At 44.4% G+C, this 12,814-nt stretch overlaps 1 protein-coding gene across 1 annotated transcript in view; it reads left to right on the top strand.

Moving 5' to 3' along the window:
* LOC106574930 (unc-80 homolog, NALCN channel complex subunit) overlaps positions 1–12,814 on the top strand; it is a gene marked incomplete at its 3' end in the record, with an annotated part of 114,694 nt that overhangs the window by 82,994 nt on the left and 18,886 nt on the right. Inside the window, exons 56-58 of the mRNA XM_045696727.1 lie at positions 1,610–1,816; positions 8,750–8,934; positions 10,094–10,259. Coding sequence (XP_045552683.1) covers positions 1,610–1,816; positions 8,750–8,934; positions 10,094–10,259 — 558 coding nt within the window. The remainder of the gene's footprint in view (positions 1–1,609; positions 1,817–8,749; positions 8,935–10,093; positions 10,260–12,814) is intronic.

Raw genomic sequence — 12,814 nt, 5'->3', positions numbered from 1 at the left:
ATCTGATCAATTAGTCTTCGAATTAATTAATTATTATTTACCTCACGTTAGTCTCATTCCAAACGTCGTAAATTGTTGGTTATCTGCACGAACCCAGTCTTCACTATGAGTCATCATACATGAGTCATCATACATCTTAAAATCATTTATTTACTAACTAGGTAATTCACAGAAATGCATAATAGACATTAGATATGGTTACAAGGAAATGATAGAAGAATGTGCCCTAGTGGGCTAAACCGGCATGGCGGCTTGTTAGACAAAAGGGAAGTGGGGGTCAGCTGAGAAGGCACTACAGAGTTGAATATTATAACAATTGAAATGCTAAGCCTTTGCACATGAACGCTCACTCATTCGGGAACAATTGCAATCAATATATATATTTACGCTCAGTGTGTCGTCGGGATCTCTGTTGATAAGTTTGTTTCTGTTGGAGAGTCTGTCCGCCCTCTCTCTCTCTCTGTCGTGGTTAGAATGGATAGTTCTGAGTGACATTCATTCATGTCGTTATAGATAGATGTTTCGGCGGTTGTCGGTCTTCGCGTTCAATGATACTGAATTCCTAGCTGCAGACTAGTAATTAATATCAAAGACTTGTTCTTATTCTGTCGGTATCGATAGTCTAAGAGTTTAACCACGTGGTATGGTTAAAAGATTCAGTCATCTACTCAAACCTTAGCTTATACTCAGGTTTATGGTCTCTCCTCAAACCTTGGCCCTCTCGTGGTAAGCTGGTCTGCAACCTTTAGCCATCTCGTAATTGAGGTAAGCTAGGTCTCCTCTCAAACCTTGGCCCTCTCGTTATCGAGGTAAGCTGGTCTGCAACCTTTAGCCATCTCGTAATTGAGGTAAGCTCGGTCTCCTCTCAAACCTTGGCCCTCTCGTTATCAGGGTAAGCTGGTCTGGTGATAGAAAACCCCGGTGTGGGTTTTATTCGGAACATCGAAAAGGGCTGTCTCATGACGCCAGATCCTGTCTGTGCCCCTGGGGGCGTGCCAATGACTTAGTGAAACTTTAAACAGAAATACAATTCTCTCACATTAACATCATTACATAGCATCCCATCATCTCACAAATAGCTTCATCCTTATTCATTCATTTTATACAACCATTAGATGTAAGCCTCATAACTGAGACTCTTCTATAAACATGGTTATGGTAATGTGGCGGTATTGTCTATCATGAGTTTCACAAAATTGTACCAAACGGACCAGTTCGTAGCTGGATTCTTCACCGATCTTTTATACCTTCTCCAGAACCTGAATATTGTTCGGTTGTCAAGTTCTGTGAGGTGGAAGAAATTCCATTGTTCTCTCTATGAAAACTCACTCTCTCTATACTGTCTGGCCATGAGGCAGGATCTTCTCTAGGAATTTACGACCTCTTATGACCACAGCAGCCTGGGTGTGGGAGACAGCGGTAGGGTGATGGTGCATAGAAAAGGGCTGGTGCAGAGGGAGGGGGGGAATAGTGCTCGCTGTACCCAATGAGGGCAATGTCATGACACACCTAACGATTAGTTGATATGTGTTGCACAACTGCAATGTAGTCAGCCTTGAACGCAACCTGTGTGTGTGTGTGTGTGTGTGTGTGTTTCCACCCTATCCAGACTCCCCACACCTGGAGCAGCCTGAGGTCTCTCTGCTCCTGCAGACGGTCATCAACATCCTCCTCCCCCCGCGCATCATTAGCACGTCCCGGACCAAGAACTTCATGCTGGACACCTCCCCCGCCCACTGCTCCACCCCGGGGGACCAGGGCAAGGACCTGAGGAGAGAGGGCCTGGCCGAGTCCACCAGTCAGGCTGCATACCTGGGTAGGGATAGACTTATGCAGACTTAGACTATTTAAATGTAGACTATATGCTGACTAGACCGGGCGAGCGTGTGCATCTGCCATCGCGCGCATGTGTTGATTTTGTCCAGCTACACCAGACGTGATCAGGACTCGCAGGTTGAAATATCAAAGCAAACTCTGCACCAACTATATTAATTTGGGCACAGGTCGAAAAGCATTAAACATTCATGTCAAATTAGCTAGCTAGCTTGCTGTTGCTAGCTAATTTGTCCTGGGATATAAACATTGGGTTGTTATTTTACCTGAAATGCACAAGGTTCTCTACTCCTCCTTCAGTCTTCTTCTTTGGACTTCATATGGCGGTTGGCAACCAACTTTAACCTCTATGGGCTAGGCGGGACGAATTCGTCCCACCTACGTAACAGCCAGTTGAAGCCTGTGGCGCGATTTTCAAATACCTTAAAAATCCTATTACTTCAATTTCTCAAACATATGACTATTTTACAGCTATTTAAAGACAAGACTCTCGTTAATCTAACCACACTGTCCGATTTCAAAAAGGCTTTACAACGAAAGCAAAACATTAGATTATGTCAGCAGAGTACCAAGCCAGAAATAATCAGACACCCATTTTTCAAGCTAGCATATAATGTCACAAAAACCCAGAAGACAGCTAAATGCAGCACTAACCTTTGATGATCTTCATCAGATGACACACCTAGGACATTATGTTATACAATACATGCATGTTTTGTTCAATCAAGTTCATATTTATATCAAAAAACAGCTTTTTACATTAGCATGTGACGTTCAGAACTAGCATACCCCCCGCAAACCTCCGGTGAATTTACTAAATTACTCATGATAAACGTTCACAAAAAACATAACAATTATTTTAAGAATTATAGATACATTACTCCTCTATGCACTCGATATGTCCGATTTTAAAATAGCTTTTCGGTGAAAGCACATTTTGCAATATTCTAAGTACATAGCCCGGCATCACAGGGCTAGCTATTTAGACACCCAGCAGGTTTAGCACTCACCAATATCAGATTTACTATAAGAAAAATGGTCTTACCTTTCCTGTTCTTCATCAGAATGCACTCCCAGGACTTCTACTTCAATAACAAATGTAGGTTTGGTCCAAAATAATCCATAGTTATGTTCCAACAGCGACGTTTTGTTCGTGCGTCCCAGACACTATCCCAATGGTAAATAACGGTCGCACGCACGGCGCATTTCGTGACAAAAGATTTCTAAATATTTAATTACCGTACTTCGAAGCATGTCAACCGCTGTTTAAAATCAATTTTTATGCAATTTTTCTCGTAAAAAAGCGATAATATTCCGACCGGGAATCTGCAATTAGATAAACAGCCGAAGGAAAATATATCACTGGGTCGAATCGGGCACGCGCCTAATTCCATTGTCCTCTGATGGGCCACTTGGAAAAGGCGATAATGTGTTTCAGCCTGAGGCTGCCTCGTCATCGTTCAGGTTTTTCCCGGGCTCTGAGAGCCTATTGGAGCCCTAGGAAATGTCACGTTACAGCTAAGATCCTGACTCTTCAATAAACAGAAGAACACCTTGTCAGACAGGCCACTTCCTGAATGAAACCGTCTCAGGTTTTTGCCTGCCAAATGAGTTCTGTTATACTCACAGACACCATTCAAACAGTTTTAGAAACTTTAGGGTGTTTTCTATCCATATGTAATAAGTATATGCATATTCTAGTTACTGGGTAGGAGTGGTAACCAGATTAAATCGGGTACGTTTTTTATCCGGACGTGAAAATACTGCCCCCTATCCCAAACAGGTTAAGGTGCATTACCACCACCAACAGGACTGGAACGTCGACCTCAGTTCATCTTTCAATCACCCACGTGCGTACAGTGCCTTCGGAAAGTATTTAGACTCCTTAAATGTTTCCACATTTTGTTACATTACAGCCTTATTCTAAAATGTATCAAATAGTTTTTTTCCTCATCAATCTACACACAATAACACATAATGACAAAGCAAAAATAGGTTTTTAGACATTTTTGCTAATTTATAAAAAATTAAAAATGGAAATATCACATTTACATAAGTATTCAGACCCTTTACTCAGCTCACCTTTGGCAGCGATTACACCCTCGGGTCTTCTTGGGTACGATGCTACAAGCTTGGCACACCCATAGGGCAGCGCACAATTTGCCCAGCGTCATCCGGGTTTGACCGGGGTAGGCCGTCATTGTAAATAAGAATTTGTTCATAACTGACTTGCCTAGTTAAATAAAGGTTAAATAAAGAAAATAAAGAAATGTAAATAACACCTGTATTTGGGGAGTTTCTCCCAGCCTTCTTTGCAGATCCTCTTAAGCTCTGTCAGGTTGGATGGGGAGTGTTGCTGTACAGCTATTTTCAGGCCTCTCCAAAGATGTACGATCGGGTTCAAGTCCAGAAATTCAGAGACTCCTGCGTTGTCTTCGTTGTGTGCTTAGGGTCGTTTTCATGTTGGAAGGTGAACCTTCGCCACAGTCTGAGGTCCTGAGCTCTGGAGCAGGTTTTCATCAAGGATCTCTCTGTACTTTGCTCCATTCATCTTTGCCTCGATCCTGACTAGTCTCCCATTCCCTGCTGCTGAAAAACATCCCCACAGCATGATGATGACACCACCAGGCATCACCGTAGGGATGATGCCAGGTTTCCTCCAAACGTGACGCTTGGCATTCAGGCCAAAGAGTTCAATCTTGGTTTCATCAGACCAGAGAATCTTGTTTCTCATGGTCTGAGAGTCTTTAGGTGCCTTTTGGCAAACTCCAAGCGGGCTGTCATGTTCCTTTTACTGAGGAGTGGCTTCCGTCTGGCCACTCTACCTTAAAGGCCTATTTGGTGGAGGGCTGCAGAGATGGTTGTCCTTCTGGAAGGCTCTCCCATCTCCACAGATGAACTCTAGAGCTCTGTCAGAGTGTTCATCAGGTTCTTGGTCACTTCCCTGACCAAAGCCCTTTTCCCTCGATTGCTCAGTTTGGCCGGAGCGGCAAGCTCTAGGAAGAGTTGGTGGTTCCAAACTTCTTCCATTTAAGAATGATGGAGGACACTGTGTTTTTGGGGACCTTCAATGCTGCATAAACTTTTGGGTAACCTTCCCCAGATCTGTGCCTCGACACAATTCTGTCTCGGGGCTCTACGGACAATTCCTTTGACCTCATGGCTTGGTTTTCGCTCTGACGTGCACTGTCAACTGTGGGACCTTATATAGACAGGTGTGTTCCAAATCATGTCCAATCAATTGAATTTACCACAGGTGGACTCCAATCAAGTTGTAGAAACATCTCAAGGATGATCAATGGAAACAGGATGCACCTGATCTCAATTTCGAGTCTCATAGCAAAGGGTCTGAATACTTATGTAAATAAGGTATTTCATTTTTTCCCCTTCGCTTTGTTGTTATGGGGTATTGTTTATAGATTGCTGAGAAAAATTATTATTTCATCCATTTTAGAATATGGCTGTAACGTATCAAAATGTGGAAAACGTCAAGGGGTCTGAATACTTTCCGAAGGCACTGTATATGCTCCTAAAAACCAACGAGGAAATGGGATGCTCATTGACACGCGAGCAGTTTGGATGCAGGAATTGAATAACATGTATGTGTACATTTATTTTGCTGCGCTGGCGCACGTAACACGAGCAATGTGGTCAGCATATTACACTTAGAACTTACATTTATTTTAAGGGAACTTTATTTTCCCTGCGATAGACTAACGTCCTGTCCAGGGGGTGTACTGGTACATCAAGCTGCCTCACGCTACAGAAACAGGAGATAGACTAGCATCCTGTCCAGGGGTTGTACTTGTACATCAAGCTGCCTTACGCTACAGAAACAGGAGATAGACTAGCGTCCTGTCCAGGGGTTGTACTTTTACATCAAGCTGCCTCACGCTACAGAAACAGGAGATAGACTAGCGTCCTGTCCAGGGGGTGTACTTTTACATCAAGCTGCCTCACGCTACAGAAACAGGAGATAGACTAGCGTCCTGTCCAGAGGGTGTACTGGTACATCAAGCTGCCTCACGCTACAGAAACAGGAGATAGACTATCATCCTGTCCAGGGGGTGTACTTTTACATCAAGCTGCCTCACGCTACAGAAACAGGAGATAGACTAGCGTCCTGTCCAGGGGGTGTACTTTTACATCAAGCTGCCTTACGCTACAGAAACAGGAGATAGACTAGTGTCCTGTCCAGGGGTTGTACTTTTACATCAAGCTGCCTCACGCTACAGAAACAGGAGATAGACTAGCATCCTGTCCAGGGGGTGTACTTTTACATCAAGCTGCCTTACGCTACAGAAACAGGAGATAGACTAGCGTCCTGTCCAGGGGGTGTACTGGTACATCAAGCTGCCTCACGCTACAGAAACAGGAGATAGACTATCATCCTGTCCAGGGGGTGTACTGGTACATCAAGCTGCCTCACGCTACAGAAACAGGAGATAGACTAGCATCCTGTCCAGGGGGTGTACTTTTACATCAAGCTGCCTCACGCTACAGAAACAGGAGATAGACTAGCATCCTTTCCAGGGGGTGTACTTTTACATCAAGCTGCCTCACGCTACAGAAACAGGAGATAGACTAGCGTCCTGTCCAGGGGGTGTACTTTTACATCAAGCTGCCTCACGCTACAGAAACAGGAGATAGACTAGCGTCCTGTCCAGGGGTTGTACTTTTACATCAAGCTGCCTCACGCTACAGAAACAGGAGATAGACTAGCGTCCTGTCCAGGGGGTGTACTGGTACATCAAGCTGCCTCACGCTACAGAAACAGGAGATAGACTAGCGTCCTGTCCAGGGGGTGTACTTTTACATCAAGCTGCCTCACGCTACAGAAACAGGAGAGACTAGCGTCCTGTCCAGGGGGTGTACTGGTACATCAAGCTGCCTCACGCTACAGAAACAGGAGATAGACTAGCATCCTGTCCAGGGGGTGTACTTTTACATCAAGCTGCCTTACGCTACAGAAACAGGAGATAGACTAGCATCCTGTCCAGGGGGTGTACTTTTACATCAAGCTGCCTTACGCTACAGAAACAGGAGATAGACTAGCATCCTGTCCAGGGGTTGTACTTGTACATCAAGCTGCCTTACGCTACAGAAACAGGAGATAGACTAGCATCCTGTCCAGGGGGTGTACTGGTACATCAAGCTGCCTCACGCTACAGAAACAGGAGATAGACTAGCATCCTGTCCAGGGGTTGTACTTGTACATCAAGCTGCCTTACGCTACAGAAACAGGAGATAGACTAGCGTCCTGTCCAGGGGTTGTACTTTTACATCAAGCTGCCTCACGCTACAGAAACAGGAGATAGACTAGCGTCCTGTCCAGGGGTGTACTTTTACATCAAGCTGCCTCACGCTACAGAAACAGGAGATAGACTAGCGTCCTGTCCAGAGGGTGTACTGGTACATCAAGCTGCCTCACGCTACAGAAACAGGAGATAGACTATCATCCTGTCCAGGGGGTGTACTTTTACATCAAGCTGCCTCACGCTACAGAAACAGGAGATAGACTAGCGTCCTGTCCAGGGGGTGTACTTTTACATCAAGCTGCCTTACGCTACAGAAACAGGAGATAGACTAGTGTCCTGTCCAGGGGTTGTACTTTTACATCAAGCTGCCTCACGCTACAGAAACAGGAGATAGACTAGCATCCTGTCCAGGGGGTGTACTTTTACATCAAGCTGCCTTACGCTACAGAAACAGGAGATAGACTAGCGTCCTGTCCAGGGGGTGTACTGGTACATCAAGCTGCCTCACGCTACAGAAACAGGAGATAGACTATCATCCTGTCCAGGGGGTGTACTGGTACATCAAGCTGCCTCACGCTACAGAAACAGGAGATAGACTAGCATCCTGTCCAGGGGGTGTACTTTTACATCAAGCTGCCTCACGCTACAGAAACAGGAGATAGACTAGCATCCTTTCCAGGGGGTGTACTTTTACATCAAGCTGCCTCACGCTACAGAAACAGGAGATAGACTAGCGTCCTGTCCAGGGGGTGTACTTTTACATCAAGCTGCCTCACGCTACAGAAACAGGAGATAGACTAGCGTCCTGTCCAGGGGTTGTACTTTTACATCAAGCTGCCTCACGCTACAGAAACAGGAGATAGACTAGCGTCCTGTCCAGGGGGTGTACTGGTACATCAAGCTGCCTCACGCTACAGAAACAGGAGATAGACTAGCGTCCTGTCCAGGGGGTGTACTTTTACATCAAGCTGCCTCACGCTACAGAAACAGGAGAGACTAGCGTCCTGTCCAGGGGGTGTACTGGTACATCAAGCTGCCTCACGCTACAGAAACAGGAGATAGACTAGCATCCTGTCCAGGGGGTGTACTTTTACATCAAGCTGCCTTACGCTACAGAAACAGGAGATAGACTAGCATCCTGTCCAGGGGGTGTACTTTTACATCAAGCTGCCTTACGCTACAGAAACAGTAGATAGGTTGCTGCACCTATGAGCCGTTCTGGCTCGTACAAACCAAGACTCGTGCATTGCTATTTAGACTTAGACTTCCATTTAGAACTTCCATTTTTTTCTGAGGGAACTTTGTTCTGTAGGGTTCTGATTTAGGTTTCAGTGGCAGAGTGGGATGATGAGGTGCTGAATGACAGTGAATGTCTGGTTAAAAGATGTAGGAGCTGATGGTTGTTGATAGAGGTGGTGTTTCTGGCTCTTTGTCTTGTTCTCCCGTTATTTTATCTCTCTCTTTTTCCCTCACCCTCCCTTTCTAATTTTCTCTCCTCCCTCTGCTTTCTCTTCCTCCTTTTCTCACCATCGCTTTCTGACTCCTCACTTTCTCTGTCTTTCTCTCCCCCTCTCTATCTCCCCCTCCCCCCTCTCTCTCTCCCCAATCTCTCTCCCCACTCTCTCTACCCCCTCCCCTCCTCCCACTCTCTCCCCCAGCTCTAAAGGTGGTGTTGGTGTGTTTTGAGCGGCAGCTGGGGAACCAGTGGTATCGCCTCAGCCTGCAGGTCAAGGAGATGTCTCTGAGGAAGGTGGGAGGCCTGGCCTTCTGGGACTTCATAGATTTCATAGTGCGTACTCGGATTCCCATCTTCGTCCTGCTGCGCCCCTTTATCCAGTGCAAGGTAGGAGCCCTGTGTAGTATTATACTGTACCCTCCATTCTACTAACCTGTGTAGTATTATACTGTACCCTCCATTTTGTGTAGTATTATACTGTATCCTCCATTCTACTACCCTTTATAGTATTATACTGTACCCTCCATTATACTACCCTGTATAGTATTATACTGTACCCTCCATAATACTACCCTGTATAGTATTATACTGTATCCTCCATTCTACTACCCTTTATAGTATTATACTGTACCCTCCATTCTACTACCATGTATAGTATTATACTGTACCCTCCATTCTGTATAGTATTATACTGTACCCTCCATTCTGTATAGTATTATACTGTACCCTCCATGCTACTACCATGTATAGTATTATACTGTACCCTCCATTCTGTATAGTATTATACTGTACCCTCCATTCTGTATAGTATTATACTGTACCCTCCATTCTGTATAGTATTATACTGTACCCTCCATGCTACTACCCTGTATAGTATTATACTGTACCCTCCATTCTGTATAGTATTATACTGTACCCTCCATTCTAGTATAGTATTATACTGTACCCTCCATTCTGTATAGTATTATACTGTACCCTCCATTCTGTATAGTATTATACTGTACCCTCCATGCTACTACCATGTATAGTATTATACTGTACCCTCCATTCTGTATAGTATTATACTGTACCCTCCATTCTGTATAGTATTATACTGTACCCTCCATGCTACTACCATGTATAGTATTATACTGTACCCTCCATTCTGTATAGTATTATACTGTACCCTCCATTCTGTATAGTATTATACTGTACCCTCCATCTATCTGTATAGTATTATACTGTACCCTCCATTCTGTATAGTATTATACTGTACCCTCCATGCTACTACCCTGTATAGTATTATACTGTACCCTCCATTCTGTATAGTATTATACTGTACCCTCCATGCTACTACCCTGTATAGTATTATACTGTACCCTCCATTCTGTATATTATAACTGATTCAAGTATTTTAGCCAGATCCTAATTGGAATGTTGAATTTTATGTTCCTTTTGATGGCATAGAATGCCCTTCTTGCCTTGTCTCTCTCTCTCTGCTCTCTCTCTTTTCGTGCTCTCTTCTTCTCCCGTTCCCTTCATCTCCTTCCTCTTTAACCCCTCCCAGCTCCTGACCCAGCCAGCTGACTCCCAGGAGGAGATCACGGCCCGCCACCACATCGCTGACCAGCTGGAGCGCCGTTTCATCCCCCGCCCCCTCTGCAAGAGCTCCCTGTTCGCAGAGTTCAACAACGAGCTGAAGATCCTCAAGGAGGCCGTGCACAGTGGCTCTGGTTGGCACTGATTAGTACACTAGTTATTAGTAGAGTAGCCGTTAGTGCACTACCCATTAGTGCACTACCCATTAGAACACTACCCCGTTAGTGGACTACCCGTTAATACACTACCCATTAGTGGATTACCCATTAGTGGACTACCCGTTAGTGGACTACCCGTTAGTGGACTACCCGTTAGTGGACTACCCATTAGTGGACTACCCATTAGTACACTACCCATTAGTGGACTACCCATTAATACACTACCCATTAGTGGACTACCCATTAATACACTATCAATTAATACACTACCCATTAGTGGACTACTCATTAGTGGACTACCCATTAGTGGACTACCCATTAGTACACTACCCATTAGTGGACTACCCATTAATACACTACCCATTAGTGGACTACCCATTTACACTACCCATTAGTGGACTACCCATTAGTGGACTACCCATTAATACACTACCCATTAGTGGACTACCCATTAATACACTACCCATTAGTACACTACCCATTAGTGGACTACCCATTAGTGGACTACCCATTAGTGGACTACCCATTAGTGGCTTACCCGTTAGTGGATTCCCCATTAGACACTACCCATTAGTGGACTACCCATTAATAAACTACCCATTAGTGGACTACCCATTAATACACTACCCATTAGTGGACTAGCCATTAATACACTACCCATTAGTGGACTACCCATTAGTGGACTACCCGTTAGTGGACTACCCATTAATAACCTACCCATTAGTGTACTACCCATTAATACACTACCCATTAGTGGAATACCCATTAATACACTACCCATTAGTACACTACCCATTAGTGGACTACCCATTAGTGGACTACCCATTAGTGGACTACCCGTTAGTGGACTACCCATTAGTGGACTACCCGTTAGTGGACTACCCATTAGTGGACTACCCATTAGTGGACTACCCATTAATACACTACCCATTAGTGGACTACCCATTAATACACTACCCATTAGTGGACTACCCATTAGTGGACTACCCGTTAGTGGACTACCCATTAATACACTACCCATTAGTGGACTAGCCATTAATACACTACCCATTAGTGGACTACCCATTAGTGGACTACCCGTTAGTGGACTACCCATTAATAACCTACCCATTAGTGTACTACCCATTAATACACTACCCATTAGTGGAATACCCATTAATACACTACCCATTAGTACACTACCCATTAGTGGACTACCCATTAGTGGACTACCCATTAGTGGACTACCCGTTAGTGGACTACCCATTAGTGGACTACCCGTTAGTGGACTACCCATTAGTGGACTACCCATTAGTGGACTACCCATTAATACACTACCCATTAGTGGACTACCCATTAATACACTACCCATTAGTGGACTACCCATTAGTGGACTACCCGTTAGTGGACTACCCATTAATACACTACCCATTAGTGGACTACCCATTAATACACTACCCATTAGTGGACTACCCATTAATACACTACACATTAGTGGACTACCCATTAATACACTATCCATTAGTGGACTACCCATTAGTACACTACCCATTAGTGGACTACCCATTAGTGGACTACCCATTAGTACACTACCCATTAGTGGACTACCCATTAGTGGACTACCCATTAATACACTACCCATTAGTACACTACCCATTAGTACACTACCCATTAGTGGACTACCCATTAGTGGACTACCCGTTAGTTGACTACCCATTAATACACTACCCATTAGTGGACTCCCCATTAATACACTACCCATTAGTGGACTACCCATTTTACACTACCCATTAGTGGACTACCCATTAATACACTACCCATTAGTGGACTACCCATTAGTAGACTACCCATTAGTAGACTACCCATTAGTACACTACCCATTAGTGGACTACCCATTAGTATACTACCCATTAGTGGACTACCCATTAGTACACTGCCCATTAATACACTACCCATTAGTACACTACCCATTAGTGGACTATCCATTAATACACTACCCATTAGTACACTACCCATTAGTACACTACCCATTAGTACAGTACCCATTAGTGGACTATCCATTAATACACTACCCATTAGTACACTACCCATTAGTACACTACCCATTAGTACACTACTCATTTGTGGACTACCTATTAGTGGACTACCCATTAGTACACTACACATTAGTAAACTACCCATTAGTACACTACCCATTAGTACACTACCCATTAGTACACTACCCATTACTGGACTACCCATTAGTGGAATACCCGTTAGTACACTACACATTAGTACACTACCCATTAGTACACTACCCATTAGTACACTACTATTAGTCCACTACCCGTTAGTGTACTACCCATTAGTGGACTACCCGTTAGTACACTACCCATTAGTACACTACCCATTAGTGCACTACCCGTTAGTGTACTACCCATTAGTACACTACTATTAGTCCACTACCCGTTAGTGTACTACCCATTAGTGCACTACCCATTAGTGCACTACCCATCAGCACACTACCCGTTAGTTCACTACCCATTAGTTTACTACCCATTAGTACACTACCC

Source organism: Salmo salar, chromosome ssa16 (assembly GCF_905237065.1).
Source record: "Salmo salar chromosome ssa16, Ssal_v3.1, whole genome shotgun sequence".
In the NCBI taxonomy this organism is placed as follows: Eukaryota; Metazoa; Chordata; class Actinopteri; order Salmoniformes; family Salmonidae; genus Salmo; species Salmo salar.
Note: the sequence above shows the minus strand (reverse complement) of the source record. Positions and strands in the feature narration are given on the sequence as shown.